General features: G+C 44.9%; 1 protein-coding gene across 30 annotated transcripts in view; it reads left to right on the forward strand.

Annotated features, from left to right (window-relative positions):
* LOC137427137 (phosphatidylinositol-binding clathrin assembly protein) overlaps positions 1-22132 on the forward strand; it is an 86329-nt gene that overhangs the window by 19272 nt on the left and 44925 nt on the right. For all 30 annotated transcript variants that reach the window (XR_010984450.2, XR_010984451.2, XM_068116334.2 and 27 more), the window contains exons 2-4: positions 1468-1610; positions 2206-2281; positions 6118-6220. Coding sequence is in view for 28 of the 30 variants with exons in the window: in XM_068116334.2 (XP_067972435.1) it covers positions 1468-1610; positions 2206-2281; positions 6118-6220 (322 nt within the window). In the remaining 2 variants the exon portion in view is untranslated. The remainder of the gene's footprint in view (positions 1-1467; positions 1611-2205; positions 2282-6117; positions 6221-22132) is intronic.

Genomic DNA, 22132 nt, shown 5'->3' on the forward strand with positions numbered 1-22132 from the left:
ACTTGAGAACAGCTGAATGGATTTAAATCAAACTTGGTACAAGTATTATAATGATGTAATAATGTGGGCGGAGGCATATCTGTCGACGTTGTGTCATTCTTGTTTCAGTGATTCTTCACCATTGAGCCTGGTGTTGGCTTAACAGATAAGGTGGCTTGAGATCTCAGGGTCCTGAGTTAAAGCCCATGTCAGCCGTTGAAATAACACCAGGTGGGTTGACTCAACCTGGCGTCCTTTCGAGGTTGGCAAAATGAGCACCAGTGTACGAGGAAGAATGAGCCATTCGATTATCCTGCGTCAGAGTGGCGACCCATCCAGGATTGCCCAAAAGCCTAGAAACTGCTTCGGCAGCCCAATGCATCTGAAGATGCAAAAATGAGTGGTCTTTTTCTTCACCATTGAGAATGAATGAATATGAATGATCGTTTTAAGGCCATTTTCCCCGCTAGAGCTGGGGTTAGCCTTGCGGGCCCCATGACAATCATGGTTCCCTGTTTGAGGCAATGTTTTTATGGCCGGATGCCCTTCCTGACGCCAACCCTTGGTCACGCTCTTACGATGCGCAGGGATACGGTGTACCTATTCTAAATCTGGGTACACACCGGGATCATTCATCCCAGCAAGCTAGTACTCAATTTGCCGACCTCGGAAGGATGACAGGCTGAGTCAACCCCCTGGCGTTAATTCAGCGATCGACCGGGATTCAAACCCAGGATCCTAGGATCCCAAGCCGGCACCCTAACCGCTAAGCCAACACCAGGCTACTCACCATTGAGAGATGGGGCCAAAACGATATATAGCCTGATGTCTCAAAAAGTTATGGACGAGATTTGACAAAACCAGGTGGATGAGTTGGTTACATGACAAGAACAAAACAATTCGATTTTGGTTCATGTCTTGATTTGATCTGGCCTATCGGTGGATGCAAAATGTAAACTGGTTAGCCTGGTGGAGGTATGTGCTCTGCCGAGTGCCGTTCTCATTTGTTCTGTTTCGCCAAGTGTCGCTCTGAGTGATTTCTAGTTTATTTATGTTCAACTTTCATTCTGCATAGCACAGTAAAATATCGAATGTATTGTACACCATTCTGGGAGGCCAGCCTTGCCATAAGTGTATATCACGATATAACCTCTCCTTTCGAGCTGTTGCAGAGCTTGCTTATGTTGTGCAGGCAGGGATAGCGGATCTGAGATAAAAGAGCATGCTGAGGGACGAGTGGGGGTGGAAAGGGAAGGGAAGGATGAAAATCAATTTTGAGTTGATGACTGAAGTCTTGCACAAACTATCCTTTAATGTTTTTATTTCTTTATTTTGTTTCACATTGCTCTTTAGGTTGTGCCATATAATCTTTCTGTGATGCATGGAATTGTGTCCTTGATTGAAAGGAAAGGGTTTGTACTGATTGTGCCGGTGCTAGACTCGGCCTATTCTGTATTCTAAACCGCATATGTCCCGTGTCCTTCGCAGACCTGACGGCGTGTACGAATGAGGTGAATGTGAGCATCCCACAGCTTGCTGACACGCTCTTCGAACGGGCTGTCAACAACAGCTGGGTGGTGGTTTTCAAGGCGCTCATCACGTCCCACCACATCATGTGCTACGGGAATGAGGTGAGAACGGTCCTCCTGTTGCAATCTTGGAAAGTTGGGATTTTTTGCCACCACAAATTCCCCATTTCTAGTCTTGAACCTCGTGGCTCCAGCGAAGATTCTCACTTTTTATTATTGCGGATCGCCCACTTTGTGCTCACACAATGAGTTGGGGAGGGGCAGGTGTTTGCACTTCCGGCCGATTTGTGGAGGCTTGGAGAACACCTTTCCGTACTGTCCAGTGTTGGTTTAATGTGCTCCAGTAGCGCACCACCCAAAGGACAATCTGCGCTGTAGCTGCGTTTGCAGATAAATTAAAGAAGTGCATTAAATCAGCATAAAAAGTTTCAGAGCACAGACACTCAACCATTGGTTGACGACCATTGCACAGGCTTGATGATCCTAATGGCCAACTATGTTGAAGTTCCTTTGTAAGGTTGAGTCAACCTTCGCATCCCATTTCCATCAGAGTGCAGTCAGTTGGTGCAGCCTAACAGTAATCAGTGTGTTGAATTTGTGATGATGAACGTTAATTTATTCACTTTGAACTGTCGGCGCTTCTAATATTGTTCTTTCTCCTGCCTTAACGTCGGCCGGCCCACTCTGTGTGGTCCAGCGTTTCTTTCAATACTTGGCTTCCAGGAACACTCTCTTCAATCTCACCAACTATGTGGACAAGAGCGGCGTGCAAGGTGAGGAAGGTTGTTTGCCGCGCGACCACCGCCAGTCTCCTGTCCCTCCCTCCCTCCCTCCTCGCTCTGCTCTCCAGGAAGGGATGCCCCCTCGGGAGTGCTAGCGGTTCTGTTTGAGCACGGCGTTTTACCGCTGCCATGGAACCAGTCGGTCTTCATAAAATATTCACACCCTTGACTTTTTCACATTTTGTTGTGCTACAGCCTGAATTTAAAATGGATTCAATTGAGATTTTCTGTCACTGATCTCTGATACTTCATAATGTTAAAGTGGAATTTTTATTTTGGAAATGTTTACGAATTAATTAAAAATTATAAGCTGAAATGTCTTGAGTCAATAAGTATTCAACCCCTTTGTTGAGTGTTGAAAGTTTACTTTCTAGAGTGTTAAAAGTTCCCAAGAGCACAGTGAGCTCCATCATTAGGAAATGGAAAGAATATGGAACTACCCAGACTCTTCCTAGAGCTGGGGCCGGCCAACCAAACTGAGCAACCGGGCAAGAAGGACCTTGATCAAGGAGGTGACCAAGAAGTCAATGACTACTCTGACAGAACTACAGAGTTTCTTGGGTGAGATGAGAGAACCTGCCGGAAGGCCTACAGTGTCTGCAGTACTTCACAAATAGAGGCTTTATGGAAGAGTGGCCAGATGTAATGAAACAGAAAATACTGCATTGATACTGCCGAAACAGAAAATGCTGATTTTTTAAAAATGCCAAACCCTATCCCGAACGAAATACTGCATTGGTGTCATCAGAAGGAACCCAAAAAAAAAAGCAAAGGGCAAAGATGGAGTCATCAAAGAGGAACCTGGATAGGATTCGGGTTTCAGCCGCTACTCCTCTACCTTCAAACCCATCCAAGCGCAGCCAAGTGAGCCTTCCAGAAAAAAAAAATTTCTGCAATAATTCACTTCTCCGAAGACACAGATAAAGAAAGAGGGAAATAAAGAAGAAGCAAGAATTAGAATGAATAAAGAGAAATATGAAAGAGTAGAAAGAAATGTGAAAGGAACAAAGATCCCCCACTCCTGGGCTCCTAACCCTAATTCCTAGCCCTAGCCCTAGAAAGATGTTGGGAAGAACCCAGATAGATAGATTTCAGCATTTCTTCCTCAGGCCTGGTGTTGGCTTAGCGGTTCGGGTGCCGGCTTGGGATCCTAGGATCCTGGGTTCGAATCCCGGTCGATCGCTGAATTAACACCAGGGGGGTTGACTCAGCCTGTCATCCTTCCGAGGTCGGCAAATTGAGTACCAGCTTGCTGGGATGAATGATCCCGGTGTGTACCCCGATTTAGAATAGGTACACCGTATCCCTGTGCATCGTAAGAGCGTGACCAAGGGTTGGCGTCAGGAAGGGCATCCGGCCATAAAAACATTGCCTCAAACAGGGAACCATGATTGTCATGCGGCCCGCAAGGCCAACCCCCGCTCTAGCAGGGAAAATGGCCTTAAAACGATCATTCATTCATATTCATTTCTTCCTCAGGCAAAAACGCAGCAACAGCCGCAGCAATAAGCGCAGCAATAAGCCACGCTTAAGTAAATGGCACATGACAGCACGCCAGGAGTTTGCAAAAAGGTGCGTGTACAACTCTGTGAGCATGAGGCAAAAGATTCTGTGGTCTGATGAGATGAAAATTTAACTCTTTGGCCTGAATGCAAAGCGCTATGTCTCGTGGAAACTGAGCTCATCATCGATCTAACACCATCCATACTGTGAAGGATGGTGGTTTCAGCATCATGCTATGGGGATGCTTTTCAGTGGCAGGGACTGGGAGACTTGTAAGGGTAGAGGGAACATTGAATGGAGTCAAATACTTGAGAACCTGCTTCTGAGTGCAATTGACCTTTGACTGTGGTAAAGATATGTTTTCACTTTGTCATTATGGGGTAGTTTGTGTAGATCTGTGACAAAAAATTTAAATTAATTCCATTTTAGGCTGTAACACAAAATGTGAAAGATTAAATGGTGCGAATACTTTCTGAAGGCACTGCACAAGGGGTGTTTGTGCGTGTTGGTGTGAAGTTTTGATTTGTAGTTATTTCTGAGAAATGTCCCCATTCCTTTGCCCTCTCGCTGCTTGTTGGCTGTGCAATGTGTTACTCTATGGGTTTATTCCTTTAGGATTAGGCTCATGGAGGAGCTTGCACATCCCATGTTCCTTGCAGGATAAGGACATTAGGATATTTTTGCATGAAGTTCAAGGCATGCGTAGTCTATGGATAAATCGTCACAATATATACACAAAGAATTAAGTTAAGCACCCCCCCCCCCGTTTTTTTACAACCTCGCACATTACAAGTTTGTTGTCGTCAAAACAGTGTAATATACCCATGATATTGCTATATTTTCTGGAGAAGTGATATTATGGTCACATAAAAACATAACAATCATGCCGTTTTCAATATTTTATTCTGAATAATTTAAGGTGAAATTTTTTGGGAATTTTAGGCATATTTTCACCTCAATTTAAGTATGGAGCTATAGGTCCATCACGGACAGTGTGGATGACGTTTATGTTTTCTAACGTACAGTCATTGTTCTGAGAAGACCTCTAGCGATCTTTGCGTCAATAACGTGTGTAGGACCCACGTGATCGGATCACTGACTCAACCCTACGTCTCATAGACCCTGTAAGCCGTCGTATGCGTTGCTGTGGCAGGTTGTTCCATTCCCGATGTAATGCACGTTCGGGACATGTTGGGACGACAAATTGCGAAGATGGTCCCTCCAATAGCCAATCTGGATGAATTGGAACGTGCATTACATCGGGAATGGAACAACCTGCCACAGCAACGCATACGACGGCTTACAGGGTCTATGAGACGTAGGGTTGAGTCAGTGATCCGATCACGTGGGTCCTACACACGTTATTGACGCAAAGATCGCTAGAGGTCTTCTCAGAACAATGACTGTACGTTAGAAAACATAAACGTCATCCACACTGTCCGTGATGGACCTATAGCTCCATACTTAAATTGAGGTGAAAATATGCCTAAAATTCCCAAAAAATTTCACCTTAAATTATTCAGAATAAAATATTGAAAACGGCATGATTGTTATGTTTTTATGTGACCATAATATCACTTCTCCAGAAAATATAGCAATATCATGGGTATATTACACTGTTTTGACGACAACAAACTTGTAATGTGTGAGGTTGTAAAAAAACGGGGGGGGTGCTTAACTTAATTCTTTGTGTATATATGGGATTTGAATCTGAGATCTCTCCATCATCACGAGCTACATGGTCAGTTGGGAATGCTGAATGGCCCGATCTGAATGAGGCAATTGGGAAGGGAATAAAACGACCAGCGGCTGTTAAATTGTTTGATAAAATCTCGTTAATGTTTTAACTATTATTGTTGAAGCAAGATGAGTGATTGAGGGCATCAATTTTGACTGAGGGGAGAATGCAATGGCAAACTCGAGGTACAAGCAGGGGTTGCTGCATTGTGGAGCACCCACTTTGGGTGGGAAAGAGGTGGAGGAGAGCACCAACGTGGTTGTCCCATCTGTACTACTCGTGTGGCTCTATAATATACAGAGGTCTCCTCAGTAGTGGCTGTTTGTACGGATACCACAACCAAGTAAACATTTCCATCGGAGTAATTATTAACTAGGCCATGAGTTTGAAGTGAATTTGAGTTCATGGCACATGCATGTTCCGTGTCGTGTGTGTGATGTTTTGACCCCATAAGACGCGTGGCTATTTGACGCGATGATGAAATCCTGTTTTGTTTCGTTTTCGGATGACAAACAGTCAGACTCTGTGTCATGTGCTATCTGAGACAGCGTTTCCACTTTGACCTTAACGGTTGCATTCTTTCCAGGTTATGACATGTCTACATTTATCCGGCGCTACAGCAAATATCTCAATGAGAAGGCCTACTCTTACCGCGTTATGGCATTCGACTTCGCACGGATAAAGCGGGGGTGAGTTGTGCACTTCCTTGTTCTCCCCATGTCCCCACCACATCCTCTTTGACAGAATGAAAGTATTGGTCCATGTCCAGTGGACCAACCAGTACTGCGGTTACACATGGGTTTCGCGGTGGGTCCATGCACTGCAAAGGATGCCCTCTGGTTTTGGGAATGTGGATAGAACATATGTGCCAGTCTATGCATGGTTGATGTTTTTACCTTCGTGCTCCTTTTGCCTTCAAGTTGGCATATGTATGTAAAAGGAGCACGAAGAGCCTCAAACCGACCTCAGTGGTGTGGTTGGTGTCTGCCTCAAATATGTAGTTCATCCCCCCCCCCCCAAAGCCCTGGCCCGAGCCATGGAGGACTTTTAAAATGGTACTTGCTGACTCGCAGCAGTTAGGAAAGGAGAGAGCACGGACAAACACCATTATGCAGGTTTGATGGGCCAAATAGCCTCCACCTGTGTTTAAGTTCCTTGTTGTGGAACTCGTATTTGTTATTACACCCGCACGTGCACACACGCACACACGGGCTGAAACCGAGAAACCTCTCCCCACCCCCAGGTCGCTCTGTTCGCAGTTTCCTCACTATAAAGTATTTAAACAGCGTGGAGTGAAGCAACCATCGAGTGTGCTGACCATCTAGTGTGCTGACCATCTAGTGGTCCGTGTGCTGTAACTGAGAATAATCATAAAGCGAAAGCTTTGAGAGCCGCCCTTCCTTTGTAACGGGACTCGAGAACATTTTCCTGAAATCCTCCCATCAGCATTTGTCGTGCAAGGTCAGACATCTGTGTCCAGATCGGTTACATGACAATTCTTTACGTAAATCAGGAAAAGGCATTGCACTGCATGCATATAGCTGCTGCACCATTGGTATTAGTTAGGTTCCCTTTCTTCCAAGGGCTCTTTTAACAAAATCAACAGGAAGTTCCACCCAGTGGGCCCACCTGATGTGGAACCGATGCTGCAAGAGGGAACGAGGAATTAATGCAGCCTGTTCCTTTCCCACCCCTCGCCCAACCTCACCACTCCCTCCCCTACACGCACACACACACATACATTTTAGCAGTGTCTTCAATTTTTTTGTTTGTTTTCCTCCTCCAAGCTGGCTTCCTGTGTCCGGTCGTGTGCCTGTGTTTTCTTGCTCTCGCATTTCCGGCAATTCATTGGCCTTTTTTTTGGTTCGAGTCCGGGCAGAGTTGTCATGCCACATTCCGGAGAAACTGCTTGCTCGGAATTGTTTGCCTTTCTCCAATGTCTGAGGCTATCTTTAAACCTTCTCCAAATGGGTCTTCTCTTTGCATTCTATCCAGAATATTCAAGTCGGTTCAAATTGTATTGATTGATCCCCAATGTTGTTAAATCATGAATTTTCAGACTCATTTGGTTGTCCTGCCGCTGCGTTTCTTCTCTTAACATTTGGTTCCGATTTGTACAATACCGGGATTCGACTTCTTGTGACCGTCAGCATCACCAGTTCAGTTTGATTTGAACACTCAGTCTTGACTTTGCGCACACCTTTGGCTGGGCAGTGTTGAAACGCACATACCTTTGAATGGGGACGTGAAGCTGGCTGTCTTGAGGATTTGCGTCTGCTCCTGGGTGTTTGAACCTCCGCCCCCACCCCCCCCCCCCCTCTCCAATTTGCACCTCTCCCACTCCTCCCCAATATTATATTGTTATGGCTTAGAAAATGTACCCCTTTGGAGAGCATTTATGTGCACGTATGCATCCCCAATCCCCAGACAGTTGTTTCTTCAATTTATGTGGTGTATCTGTAGACCTTTGCCCATAGTCCAAGCGTTTTGGTGGGGAAACGTGTTGAGGTCTGTTTGTATATTCCCGGTGTGATGTTTCCTATTTGCCACTCTCTCTCTCACTCTCTCTCTCTCTCTCTCTCTCTCTCTCTGTCGCCACCTGTCGGCTGTCGGTGCGTTGGGTGTAGCGTCATGGCGGCTGTGAGCAACTGCTCTGTGTTTTGGTGAGTCCGTCGCGAGTTTTCCCCCCTCTCCTGCCCCCCTCCCTCTCCTTTTCCATCCTGTGTGCTTTGGCATTTGTTTTCATCCGTTCTACACCTTTGTCTTTATCCCTGGTGTTGGGCTAGCGGCTAGGGTGCCGGCTTAGGATCCTAGGATCCTGGGTTCGAATCTCGGTCGATCGCCGAATTAATGCCAGGGGGGTTGACTCAGCCTGTCATCCTTCCGAGGTCGGCTAATTGAGTACCAGTTCACTGGTAATTCCCTGTTTGTCGTTTAAGGCGGCAAAAAGGGTTGGCGTCAGGAAGGGCATCCGGCCGTAAAACATTGCTTCAAAAAGGGGACCAAAAAAAAAAAACAACAACTACCACGGTCCCCGAAAAGGCCAACCCCCGCTTTGCGGGGAAAAATGGCCTCTAAACGGTGGTTTTCTACACCTTTGTCTTCGAGATAGAGAGGATTGAGAGCGGGCCCATTTTGGGTGCGGCCTACTGGCGTTGACGGCGCGTTGTAAGCCATTTTTGTGCTTATAATGCACGTTTATTATTTACTTTAGTTCGATTATTTAGGTTTGATACCCTCTTGTCCGGTTCGGACAAGCGGGGGGAGGGGGGGGGGGTATTTTTGCCGGTATGGCGAATGCACGCTCTCGTCGCGATGACTTTGAAGGCTTAACCAGGAAGCACGCGTTTGTGTGCGTGCCTCCGGATGGAGTCCCTGTCGAGGACATCATCCTCGCTGTAGGGAGCATTGTTGGGGGTGAAAATATACGTGCAGCTTCGCGTATGAACCAGAAAGTGGTGGTGTTCGTTTCGGACGAGGAACTCGTCCATGACATGGTAAGTGCGGGAATAACCACGGAAAGCGGTCACTTTATGATGGCGTCGCCGCTATTACCTCCCGTGACGAGAGTGGTTATTTCCAACGTACCACCATTTATCCCAAATGACAAGTTAATGACCGTGCTATCACGGTACGGTAAAATGGTATCGGGGATTTCAACAATCCCTCTTGGGTGTCGGAATGAACGTGTTAAGCACGTAATGAGCTTCCGCAGACAGGTGTATATGGTCCTTCCAGACCGTGGGGACGACACAGGCCTCAACATCACTTTCAAAATTAATTTTGAAGAGGCAAATTTCCAGCTATACGCATGGTACACCACCTTAACATGCTTTCAGTGTGGAGCGTATGGACATTTAAAACGTTCTTGTCCCAAAGCCTCGTGTGTCAGGTGTGGCAAGACGGGTCACACCGTCATACGTTGCAAGGAGGAGGTTGCTCCGCTAATTAATACTTCCAGTGGGAGGGAGGTTAACGCTGCTCCACTAATTGAGATTCCCAGAGGGGGGGAGGTTAACGCTATTCCACCGCTTAAAATTCCTAATGAGCCTGAATCCAGTGTTCCAAGCACGAACGTATTTGTTCCTCCTCAGCAAAATGTTGAAATGGACACTGATAGTAAATTGGGGACGAGTAAACGAAGGGCTCCGGATGATAATGACTCATCTGGAGCAGGTAAAAAGGTCGTGCTCGATTTGCAGGCTGTTGGTGGAAAAACTATTCAGGAGGCACCTGGATTCTCTCTACAAAGCGTGGACAAAATAAATAAAGGGGAAAACCCAGAAAAGAGTATCAGGATTCAGCCGCTAAAACAACGCGCTTCCATTACTCACACAGACGCCGTTAATGATGTAAATAAATCGGGCCATGAGTCTGTGAATGGTGCATCATTGATCCAAACGAATGTCGCCGAACAGGCTGACATCCATAATAAATCTGCCAATATAGCAGATAAGGGTGGAAACATAAATCCACAGGAATGTGGGAATAATGATTTCATGCCAATTGAGGAAATCAGTAATCAATGTGCTGATGTTTCCCAAACCCAACACTGTGCGGACCCCCCAGACAAGGGAAGGCTAGGTTGCATAGCAGGAGAAGAAAACGGTATTGACCCAGACCCCATTGGACCACTTTCTGATTTATCAGAATCGGAAGAGGAGGTGGAGGTAACAGCATTATCACAATTAATGGCAGATCAACCCCCAACCCATATTGTTCTCTCATTCCTCAATGAAACGTATAGACAGCGAAATGTCATCATTGGGGATCATTTCCCTGATTTGGCTCCCTTTATTCAGGCTGCAAAAATAGTCATAAAAAAATCTGAGGAACTAAACCTAACAAAATCGCAGTTTCATCGACTAAAGAAAATCATAACAAAGGCAAAGAGTGAGTACTCACAGCGTCAGACAAAATTTACTCATGAGTGACAAAGACGCTTAACCTTGCAACACTCAATATAAATGGTGGTGGGGCTAGTCACGTCCGCCAGATCCAAGTGAATAGTTTATTTAAACGGAAACAAGTTGATGTAATATTACTGCAAGAAACTCATATTATTGAGAAGGTTGAACATGACTGGTGCAGCATGTTCAAAGGTAAATGTTTCTTCAGTAATATGTCATCTGTATCTGCTGGAGTTGGGTTTTTGTTAAAACCAGGGCTTGTACCTGAATCTTGCCTCTTTCAGGAGGTGATTCGGGGACGTTTTGCCTCCCTAGAATTGGTGATCAATAGCCTGAAGCTTATTATTTTTAATGTATATGCACCAAGTGAGAGTACTGACCATAAAGCCTTCTTTACTGAAGTGATAAACCATTTAAATTTGTTTGACCCCAATCAGTGCATATGCATGGGGGGAGATTTCAATTGTACGCTAGAGCGCAAAATAGACAGAAATTCACCGGAACCACATCCCGAGGCCCATGGTGAACTCTCCCAGTTTCTTTCAGGTGGGGCTTTTTTGGATGTATGGTGATTGATGCACCCAAATGACTGGCAGTTCACATGGTGTCGATGCTCCAATGGCCAAGTATCCTTAGCGAGGCTTGACCGATGGTACATCACCCCACGATTAAGGAATATTGTAACCTCCAACTATTACCCCCTCCATCTTCTCTGACCACCACATGGTCACGATGGGCCTATCTTTCCCTCAATTCAAACGGAGGAGCGCCTATTGGAAATTCAATACAAGTCTTTTGGATGATACCCTGTTTAAGGAAGCCTTTCGCATCCTATGGATAGCTATAGTTGGAAAAAAGCCCCTCTTTGCTTCCACTAACCTTTGGTGGGATAATATGAAAACTCATATACGACTGTTTTGTCAACAGTTTAATTCCCACATCACTCATGAAAGTCAAATCACATTGGCTCGGTTGGAAACCGAAATTCTAAAACTGCAAAACAAAATGGCAGAGCAAGAAAATGAGACAAATTATAAATTGCTCCTTGAAAAAAGGACCCAACTCCGGGAACTATTACAGGAGAAGGCTGCAGGACTACTAGTTAGACTGAGAGTAAAAAGCATTAAAGTATCGGATAGTCCTAGCAAAGCCTTCTTTCACTTAGAAGCTGAAACGAAGCCTCCTCGGCTTATTTTATCAGTTAAGGACCCCAGTGGGAATGAAATTACAAATTCTGATGGGGTAAAAATCACTATTAGAAAGTACTATTCAGAACTATTTGCAAAAAAAGATATATATGAGGATAAAATAAAATGTTTTACCTCCCATCTCCCAACCCTAAATGAGACTCAACGCCTGGAGCTGGATGTGCCTTTAAGCCTTGATGAGTTGCAGCGTGCCCTGGTTGGAATGGAATCTGGAAAGGCTCCTGGAATTGATAGCCTGCCAGCTGAGTTTTACATGGAATTTTGGGCCCGGAACTATTGATTGTATTCCAAGAATCCTTGCGAAAAGGTGTAATGCCACTAAGTCTAAGGAGAGCAGTGGTGAGTCTTCTCCCAGGAGATCTCCGGCGGATGGAGAATTGGAGACCGGTTTCAATAATGTGCACTGACTATAAATTGTTTTCGAAAGCAATGGCAAATCGTTTGAAAAAAGTCATTGGTGATCTGGTTTTACCTGATCAGACGTTCTGCATCCCCAGTCGTTCGATTTACGACAACATTTTTTTCGTGCGGGATTTAATGTATGCTCGCCATGACCAAAATGATTTTGGAATATTTTTTCTAGACTTTGAAAAAGCCTTTGACAGCATTGACCATGTGTTCTTGTGCCATGTTCTTGAAGCATGCGGGTTTGGGGTAATTTTCAGGGCCTTTATAACTCTATTGTACACTGACATCTCCAGTGTAATTAAGGTGAATAATGAACTGGTTCCGCCCATAAAGGTTCAGAGAGGGGGTATGGCAGGGTTGCCCAGTCTCAGGTTTGCTTTTTGCTATAGCAATGGAGCCATTACTTTGCACACTGAGAAAGAATATCTCTGGCCTGACCTGTTTTCCCGGAAGCCCACCAATGACTATATCGGCCTATGCAGATGATGTTTGCGTCGTTATAAAAAACCACCAAGACATTGTTGCTCTTGTAAAGTCCTTAAGAACCTTTTTCATGGCTTCATCTCTGAAGGTTAATTGGACGAAAAGCAAAGCTCTTTGGGTGCCATACCTTAATAGTTGCCTACCTGTCTCAACACATCTGCCTGCTCTTCCAGAAAACTTAGAGTGGAAAGCAGATGGTGTTGATTACCTTGGTGTGTCCCTGGGCTCTACACAATTTGAGAAAAGGAATTGGGAAGGTGTGACTGGAGAAATAGACAGGAGGCTGAACCTGTGGAAAAGAACCCTACCGCACCTCTCATTTAAGGGCCGAGTCTTAGTGGCAAACAACTTGATTGCTACAACGTTGTGGCATCGCTTTATTTGCCTGCAACCACCAGAAGTGCTGCTGGACAGGATACAGGCCAAACCTGTGGACTTTTTGGGGGGAGGCCATCATTGGCTGCGGCCAAACGTAATATGCCATACTTCATCTGAAGGTGGTCAGAGCCTTGTTCACGTGAGATCCCGTCTCATGGCCTTTCGCCTGTGCTCCATTCAACGCCTCCTATTTGGTGAAAACCTGCCAAACCATGCCTTGGCTTGCCATATTTTACAGCAGGCGGGTAGACTCGGCTATGGTCTCGAAGTATTCCTGACTCACCTTAAGTACGTGAATACATCAATGCTCCCCATATTTTACCAGAGCCTTCTCAGTGCCTGGGAAAGACTTTCCGTGAGCCGTAAAGCGGACACTTACTCCCCAGGGATGTTCGAGGTTGAACCCCTGTTCTTCAATCCTCTCTTCCCTGATGTTCTCAAGAGTTGTCATTTGTGCCAACGCTTTATTGAGGGAGGCATAAACAAAGTATGGCACCTTCGGCCAAACTCCGGTGCCGGGTGGAGGAATGTGGAGGAAATTTCAACCATGACGGCGATTCGGTCCAAGAGGACAATTGGAATGATTTTGAGGAAAGTTGTTCAAAAACGTCATCAGCTACAGAAACTTTGGACTCGGAATACTTTTCGACACCCCAACGAGTCCCCTTTCCCAAAACTAATTTTTGACTGCTTTCCCAAGGAACTTCCACCTGTTAGCACAGGGACAAGTGAATTGCACGCTGAGAGCAGCAAGAGCCTGTATAGGTGGTGTTTATCTCAAGTTCTTGGTATTTCTCCACTAAATGGAGTAGCACGTTGGAAGAGGCTACTCCCTGCCGGGCCCCCCAATGAACCTGTATGGGAATCAATGTATTGCAAGCTGATTAACAAAAGAACAGGTGATCTTCAGTGGCGCCTTGCCCACTGGATCATCCCATGCAATACATATGTATGGAATTTTGCCCCAATATCTGCATGTTGCCCCTTTTGTTCTGTAAATGAGGATGTTTTTCATTTTTTTATTGGTTGTGAAAGACTTTTTCCTTTATTTGAATGGTTAGACTTTGTGTCGTTCAAAATGAATTTCAGATTTACTTTTCGATCCTTTCTTTTTGGGCTCAAAAAGAGACGGCAACACAACAAAGAATATGAACTGTTGTGCTTTTTTGTAGCTACAGCAAAGCTTGCTACTTACTTGTCCAGAAAGGAGTAGCGGAATGGTAAGCCCATTCATCAATGCAATGTCATGACGTTTTTCAATGCACTGTGTGCTGCAAGGCTAAAACATGAGTTTGAGTTTTCCAAGATCATGGGTGAAATTGATGGATTTGTAGAAAAATGCTGTTTGGAAAGTGTCTGTGAAGTCCGCCAAAACGAGTTGGTATTATTTTTCTCTTAATTGTTCATAATTTCTACACTTCGTAGTATTGCTGCAGAAGATTGCATTTGTTTTTGGTAAAATTTGAACTGATCAACGCTTGTATCTGTATTGTTTCCTCGCTTTCACCGTTTTCTCTTGTTTTTGGCTTTTTTGATTTTATACACTGTACATCCATGCACTTTATATTTTTGGAATAAAAGGAAGTCAAAGTCTCTCTCTCTCTCTCTCTCTCTCTCTCTCTCTCTCTCTCTCTCTCTCTCTCTCTCTCTCTCTCTCTCTCTCTCTCTCTCTCTCTCTGTCTCTCTGTCTCTCTGTCTCTCTGTCTCTCTGTCTCTCTGTCTCTCTGTCTCTCTGTCTCTCTGTCTCTCTGTCTCTCTGTCTCTCTGTCTCTCTGTCTCTCTCTCTCTTTCTGTCTCTTTCTCTGTCTCTGTCTCTGTCTCTTTCTCTGTCTCTGTCTCTTTCTCTGTCTCTTTCTCTGTCTCTGTCTCTTTCTCTGTCTCTGTCTCTTTCTCTGTCTCTGTCTCTTTCTCTGTCTCTGTCTCTTTCTCTGTCTCTGTCTCTTTCTCTGTCTCTGTCTCTTTCTCTGTCTCTGTCTCTTTCTCTGTCTCTGTCTCTTTCTCTGTCTCTGTCTCTTTCTCTGTCTCTGTCTCTTTCTCTGTCTCTGTCTCTTTCTCTGTCTCTGTCTCTTTCTCTGTCTCTGTCTCTTTCTCTGTCTCTGTCTCTTTCTCTGTCTCTGTCTCTTTCTCTGTCTCTGTCTCTTTCTCTGTCTCTGTCTCTTTCTCTGTCTCTTTCTCTCTCTCTCTCTCTCTCTCTCTCCCTCTCCCTCTCCCTCTCTCTCTCCCCCTGCTGGTCGTTGGTGAGTCGTGCGTGGGTGTGGCAATCACGGCTGCTGTGTGTGAGGAGCTGTGAGTGCTGTGCTGTGTTGGCGTCTTTCCCATCCTCCATTTCACTCCATTTGTGTCCTTGTACGTGTTTGTGAAGTTTTCCCCGTGTTTCCTTTCTTTGTTGAGACAGGAGAGAGAAAGAGAGCGCACATGGTAAGTGATTAGCAGGCCTGTTCAGGACCCCCTGGTTTGGGCCTGCTCTTCCATTTGCCGTGTTTATACGTTTAGCCTTTTCTTGGCTAAATACTTCACCCATATTATTACTTTTCCTTTTCCTCCACTTGCTAGTTTTGCTTGTGGCAGGTTTGTTTTTGTTTTTTCAATTTACTTCATTTGTTAATTTTACACTATGGCAAACGTACGTTTGCACAATAGTGTGTACGAGGCACTTACTCCAAAGAACGGGGTCATAGTTTGTCCGCCGGACGGAGTTAGTGTTGACGACGTTGTAATGGGTTTCGGAGAACAAATTGGGCTCGAAAACATTCTCGCAGCGTCGAAAATGAATCAACGTGTCGTGCTCTTCCTGTCCGAAGAGCGATACGTTGCTCAGACAGTCGAAACCGGCTTGTCTGTCGCACCGGATCTTTTTCTTACTGTGTGTCCTTTGGACACACCTGCCGTCAAAATTATTATTTCGAATTTACCACCTTTTTTTAAAAGCGAGGAGATTACCTGTGCTTTAAACCGTTTTGGGACGGTCGTGTCACGGATCTCAATGATCCCCTTACGTTTGCGTTCTGGCGCTTCGGTTAGACACATCATGTCTTTCCGGCGTCACTGTTATATTGTTTTAAAGAACAATGCACAATCGCTTAGTGCTGCTGTGACTTTGAAGCACAAAGATCGCAGCTACCAAATTTACATCGCTACTGAGGCAATGACGTGCTTTATTTGTGGCGAGCACGGACATTTAAAGAAAGCTTGTCCGAAACCAAATATTCCCGGTGACGAATCTCAACGTGTGGAATCTAACCGGGAATCTCAACACCTGGAACCCAAACCAAGCACCAGTGGTACATCTAGAGTCGCGGAGCCCAAGCCAGACACGAGTGGCACATCTAGAGCGGAGTGTACAGACGCCTCCCATAATCAGCCCCGCAGTGCGAGTGCAGAACTAAAGGGACCTCAAGCGGATGACGAGGGTTTTATCACCGTTCAATCTCGGAGAAACAAGCGCCCAAACGTCAATGGTCATGATGTAACGGTGAGCGTTCCGAAAAAACTGGTGGCGTCGGGCAAACGAAATGGCTCCCATTTGGAAGCAGCTGCCCCGTTTGCTGCCGTGGAAACGGAAAACAGATTTGCCGTGTTAGCTACGGAGGATAATAATAACGCTCCTGATAACAAGCAAGACAAACACGAGCACGAACAAGAAGGTGGTGTCGTGCCCCAAGAGGTACAAGGAGGTGATGTTGTGCCCCAAGAGGCACAAGGAGGTAGTGTCATGCCCCAAGAGGTACAAGGAGGTAGCGTCGTGTTCCAAGAGGTAGCTGTGACTACCCCTGTGGTTGCCGATACTACAACCATGGACGTCAGCAATGAACCTGTTTTGGTCCCTCTCCCTGCTAAGGGTGAAGTGTCTGAGATGTCTGCGCCACAGACAACCCCGGACATGATGGAAGCAGAGAGTGTATGTTCTGTTTCGGAAATAGTTTTTCCCCTCCTGGCAGAAATGGAAATACCTGCTCCACCGGGGGAGCACGGTACTAATGTAGATCCCCAATTAAACTACGACTCTGATGGCGCGTCGTCGCTTGCCTCTTGTGGTAGCACCGAGGTCTGGAATGATCCAGGCTTATCCCAGGAACTGGAGAGTGGTCCGACTGTGCCCCCCCAGGAGATCCTAAAGTTTTTACATCACACCTTCCGTAAGAGAAATGTTAAAATTCAGGATTCCTTCCCTGATCTGCACAGTTTTATCACCTCCGCAAAGCGACTGCTCCTTCAGTCCGAGCAGTTTGGTTTGACTGAACCACAAATGTTTCGTCTCAGGAAATGGGTTCTGAAAGCAAGGAAGCACCTGCAGGCATATCATGACCCAATTGACTGATACCCTTCCCCAAATTCCACACTATGGCTTTTTCTATAGCCACTTTAAACATAAACGGAGGACGCTCGTATTTACGAAAAGCTGAAGTTAAGGAGCTTGTTTTGCAGAACCACATCGATATCTTACTCTTACAAGAAACCAGATGTAGTTCCTCCTGTATGAGTGAATGGGAAAGAATAATGAAAGGAAGGTGGTTCTTCAGTAGCTTAGAGTGTCCTCGGGCTGGGGTAGCCATCTATTTGCATCCTTCTCTCTGTAATCTCATTGTTGATTTTAATGAAATAATTAAAGGGTACTTAATCTCTCTCACTTTCACCCTTAATGGTTTTAAACACACAATAGTGAACGTCTATGCACCCAGTGACAGCACGGATAGAATTGCTTTTTACACACAGTTAGAAACCTCCCTTGCACATTTTGATTTTAATGGATTTGTTTGTTTAGGAGGGGATTTTAACTGTACGATGGACTCTACCATTGATCGCAATGGGAATGAGCCTCATCCAGCAAGTATTGTGCCTCTGACTCGGACTTTGACAACCTTCTCCCTTGTTGACATCTGGAGAACTCGAAATCCATCCACACGCCAGTATACGTGGTGTCGGTGTTTAAATGGCCGTCTGTCCCTCGCAAGGTTAGACCAGTTTTATATTAATAGTGATTTTTAAAATATTGTGACCCATACTGCTATTGTCCCGAGTGGTTTCTCAGATCACCACATGGTTGTGTTTCGCACTTTCTCCCCGATTTGTAATCGTGGTGCTGTCTATTGGACATTCAATGTTAGTCTTCTGGAAGACAAATGTTTTATTGATGCTTTTAAAATCTTCTGGGAGACCTTACTCCTGCGGAAAGCTTCCTTCCCTCTCCTCGGACAGTGGTGGGACAATGCAAAAGTCCAGATAAAAATGTTTTGCCAGCAGTACGGGTCCTTTCATACCAAGAATGATGTTGCTCTTCAATCCCTGCTTACCAAGGAGATTTTAACTTTACAATCTAACCTCTCAGCTTCTAATGCTGAACGGACTAATCTTTTGTTGGCTAAGAAAAAGGCCGTTCTTGCTGAATTGTGTGTAAAGCGAGTGAGAGGAGCTTTGGTCTGGCTCCGAATGGAAAATTTGTGTTTTCTCGATACCTCTTCCAAGTTCTTCTTTGGATTGGAAACCCGAACCAAACGAAGCCAGCAACTAACCTCGCTTCGGACAAAAGAAGGGAGAGTGACATATGATCAAAAATGTATCAGAGGTTCCGCCAAGGAATATTTCTCTGACTTGTACCGTGCCAAGAACATTGATCATGGAATGATTGACTCTCTGGTTACCTCTTTGCCCACCTTGTCCGAAATGGCACGCCAACAGTTGGATGTGGAAGTTACTTCGGAAGAACTTTTTTCCGCAATGCAAACTTTACCCACTGGCAAGGCGTCAGGCTTAGATGGGATCCCAATGGAACTCTACCGGGCCTTCTGGAACCTTTTGGGTCCTGAACTACTTGGTCTTTTAAACGACAGCTTGCGATCTGGCTCACTACCCCTCAGTTGTCGTAGGGCTGTACTTGCCCTCATTCCCAAGAAAGGAGACCTTCAGAACTTGAAAAACTGGCGTCCAATCTCGTTACTTTGTACTGACTATAAAATATTTGCCAAAGCTCTTGCAAACCGCCTCAAGCTGGTGATTGGGGAGATTGTACACCCCGACCAATCCTACTGCATTCCCAAAAGGACTATACATGATAGTATTTTTATCGTTCGCGACATTATCGATATTTGTACCATTGAACAAAGGAATGTTGGTTTGGTTTTCCTCGACCAGGAAAAAGCTTTTGATGCAATTGATCATTTTTATCTCTTTTCTGTTTTACGTGGCTTTGGTATCGGGGAATTTTTTATCTCTTACACTAAATTATTGTATAATAATACTTTTAGCTTGTTAAAAGTAAATAATATTTTATGCCAGCCATTCTCTGTTTGTAGAGGAATTCGCCAAGGGTGCCCCTTGTCTGGTCTTTTGTACTCCCTTTCAGTTGAGCCTCTGCTTATTCGATTGCGTGCGCGCCTTCTTGGTTTCGCCCCCCTTCCAGCAGTAAACCCGGTCAAGACAATTGCCTACGCAGATGACCTGTGCGTAATTGTTCGCTCTGATGAAGATGTTTCTTCCTTGGTTCATTGTGTCCAGGAGTTTAGCTCGGCAAGCTCTGCAAAAATCAACTGGCTCAAGAGCAATGCTCTCTACTTGGGTCCGCCAAGTGACGCCCCTCCTCCAACCTTGCCCGGCCAGCTTGTGTGGGCACTAGACGGGATACACTATCTCGGGGTCTCTCTTGGCACTCCGGACTTCGTCTCGAAGAACTGGGAAACACTTATAACTAAAACTGAGCAGCGGCTTCTAAAATGGAAAGGTTTACTGAATCAGCTCTCTTATCGGGGTCGCACCCTGATAATAAACAATCTTGCGGCATCAATGCTGTGGCATAAGCTTAAGGCACTACAAGCCCCAGCTTTTATTCTTAAAAAACTCTCAAGTGTTTTCATTGACTTTTTTTTGGGGGGGAAAGCCTGCCCGTTGCTGAAGGTGGACAGGGGTTGGTCGATGTCAACAGTAAGGTGATGGCTTTTCGCCTCCTCTCACTACGCCGGCTCTTGTACACGGATGTCCCGTGGAAAGCTTTTGCTCACTGCCTACTTAGGCAAGCCGGGAAACTTGGTTTTGACCAGCAACTCTTTCTCATCAACATCAAGAACATTGACTTAACTTTGGTCCCCCTATTCTACAGGAGCATGCTGGAAGCATGGCAGGCGATTCAATTTCAGCGTGATGCATGTGATTATTCCCTCCCAATGTTTTTAAATGAGCCAGTCTTTTTAAACCCAGTTTTTAAAGGGGTCTGTAGTGACCGATCTTTTATGCAAAAATTCATTGATATTGATTGCACTAAGGTCAAAAACTTTCGAGACCCTTTTCTCCATAAATGGAAGTCAGCAGCTGACGTTGCTGTGGCTACTGGTGTTCGTTCTATCAGAGTCATTGGGAGGATCTTCTCTCTGATTTTACGCCTTTTTAAACAAACCGGGCTAAAATGGGACCCACTGGTGGAAGCTAACCCCTCTTTGTCACAATGCCCATTTCCAAAACTTTTAATTTCTTTCCAAGGCTTTATTCCTTTTAATACAATGGAGAAATCCTCTGTTTATTCCATGTGTGTTGGAATTCTTGTTCCCTGTAAACCAACAGAACCTCAAACACACTGGAGACCTCTGCTCCAAATTGGCGCTGCCGCAACAATCAAATGGCTCACCATGTATAGGGCACCCATTGTCAAACGCACTGGGGACCTGCAATGGCGACTGGCACATTATATTTTATCTTCAAACGTTTTATCTCACCGCATATGCCCTGACAACTCAGAAATGTGTCCCTTCTGTGATGTCCCTGAAACTGTTTTTCATGCTTTTATTGAATGTACGAGGTTGGCTCCTCTTTTTTCAGTTTTATCACGTGTGATTGAAGGGCTAGGCTTGGTTTTCACACATTGTGTTTTTATATTTGGCTTTAATTTTTCTTACCGGTGTAAAGAAGAATGTATTTTAGCCAACTATCTGTTTGCAGAGGCAAAACTTGCTATTTATTTATCAAGAAAGCACAAAATGCAAACCATTCGTGCACCACTTTTATCTGATGATGATGTTTTTATGATTTTCAAAGGTCTAGTTACGTCTCGTTTACATCTGGAGCTTGAATTCATTGAATGTACGCTCTTCTCACAGCGATGGTGCGTGAAGGAATCCCTTTGCCGCTTGGTTGATGGTGTCCTCCAAGTTCATTTGTAAATTCTAGTCCTTGCCCTCATGTAACCCCATCCTTATTTATATGAAATGTGTTGTATGACTTTTCATCATGTACACTAACTTCCCAGTAATAAACAGGAACGAAAATGTCAAATGTCTCTCTCTGTCTCTTTCTCTGTCTCTTTCTCTGTCTCTTTCTCTGTCTCTTTCTCTGTCTCTTTCTCTGTCTCTTTCTCTGTCTCTTTCTCTGTCTCTTTCTCTGTCTCTTTCTCTGTCTCTTTCTCTGTCTCTTTCTCTGTCTCTTTCTCTTTCTCTTTCTCTGTCTCTGTCTCTTTCTCTGTCTCTTTCTCTTTCTCTTTCTCTTTCTCTTTCTCTGTCTCTTTCTCTGTCTCTTTCTCTGTCTCTTTCTCTGTCTCTTTCTCTGTCTCTTTCTCTGTCTCTTTCTCTGTCTCTTTCTCTGTCTCTTTCTCTTTCTCTTTCTCTGTCTCTTTCTCTTTCTCTTTCTCTGTCTCTTTCTCTGTCTCTTTCTCTGTCTCTTTCTCTTTCTCTGTCTCTTTCTCTGTCTCTTTCTCTGTCTCTTTCTCTGTCTCTTTCTCTGTCTCTTTCTCTGTCTCTTTCTCTGTCTCTTTCTCTGTCTCTTTCTCTGTCTCTTTCTCTTTCTCTTTCTATGTCTCTTTCTCTGTCTCTTTCTCTGTCTCTTTCTCTTTCTCTGTCTCTTTCTCTGTCTCTTTCTCTGTCTCTTTCTCTGTCTCTTTCTCTGTCTCTTTCTCTGTCTCTGTCTCTTTCTCTGTCTCTTTCTCTGTCTCTTTCTCTGTCTCTGTCTCTTTCTCTGTCTCTGTCTCTTTCTCTGTCTCTTTCTCTTTCTCTTTCTCTGTCTCTTTCTCTGTCTCTTTCTCTGTCTCTGTCTCTTTCTCTGTCTCTTTCTCTGTCTCTTTCTCTGTCTCTTTCTCTTTCTCTGTCTCTTTCTCTGTCTCTTTCTCTGTCTCTTTCTCTGTCTCTTTCTCTGTCTCTTTCTCTGTCTCTTTCTCTGTCTCTGTCTCTTTCTCTGTCTCTTTCTCTGTCTCTTTCTCTGTCTCTGTCTCTTTCTCTGTCTCTTTCTCTGTCTCTTTCTC

This window comes from Myxine glutinosa, chromosome 5 (genome assembly GCF_964187855.1).
Source record: "Myxine glutinosa chromosome 5, kmMyxGlut1.1, whole genome shotgun sequence".
Lineage (NCBI taxonomy): Eukaryota > Metazoa > Chordata > Myxini > Myxiniformes > Myxinidae > Myxine > Myxine glutinosa.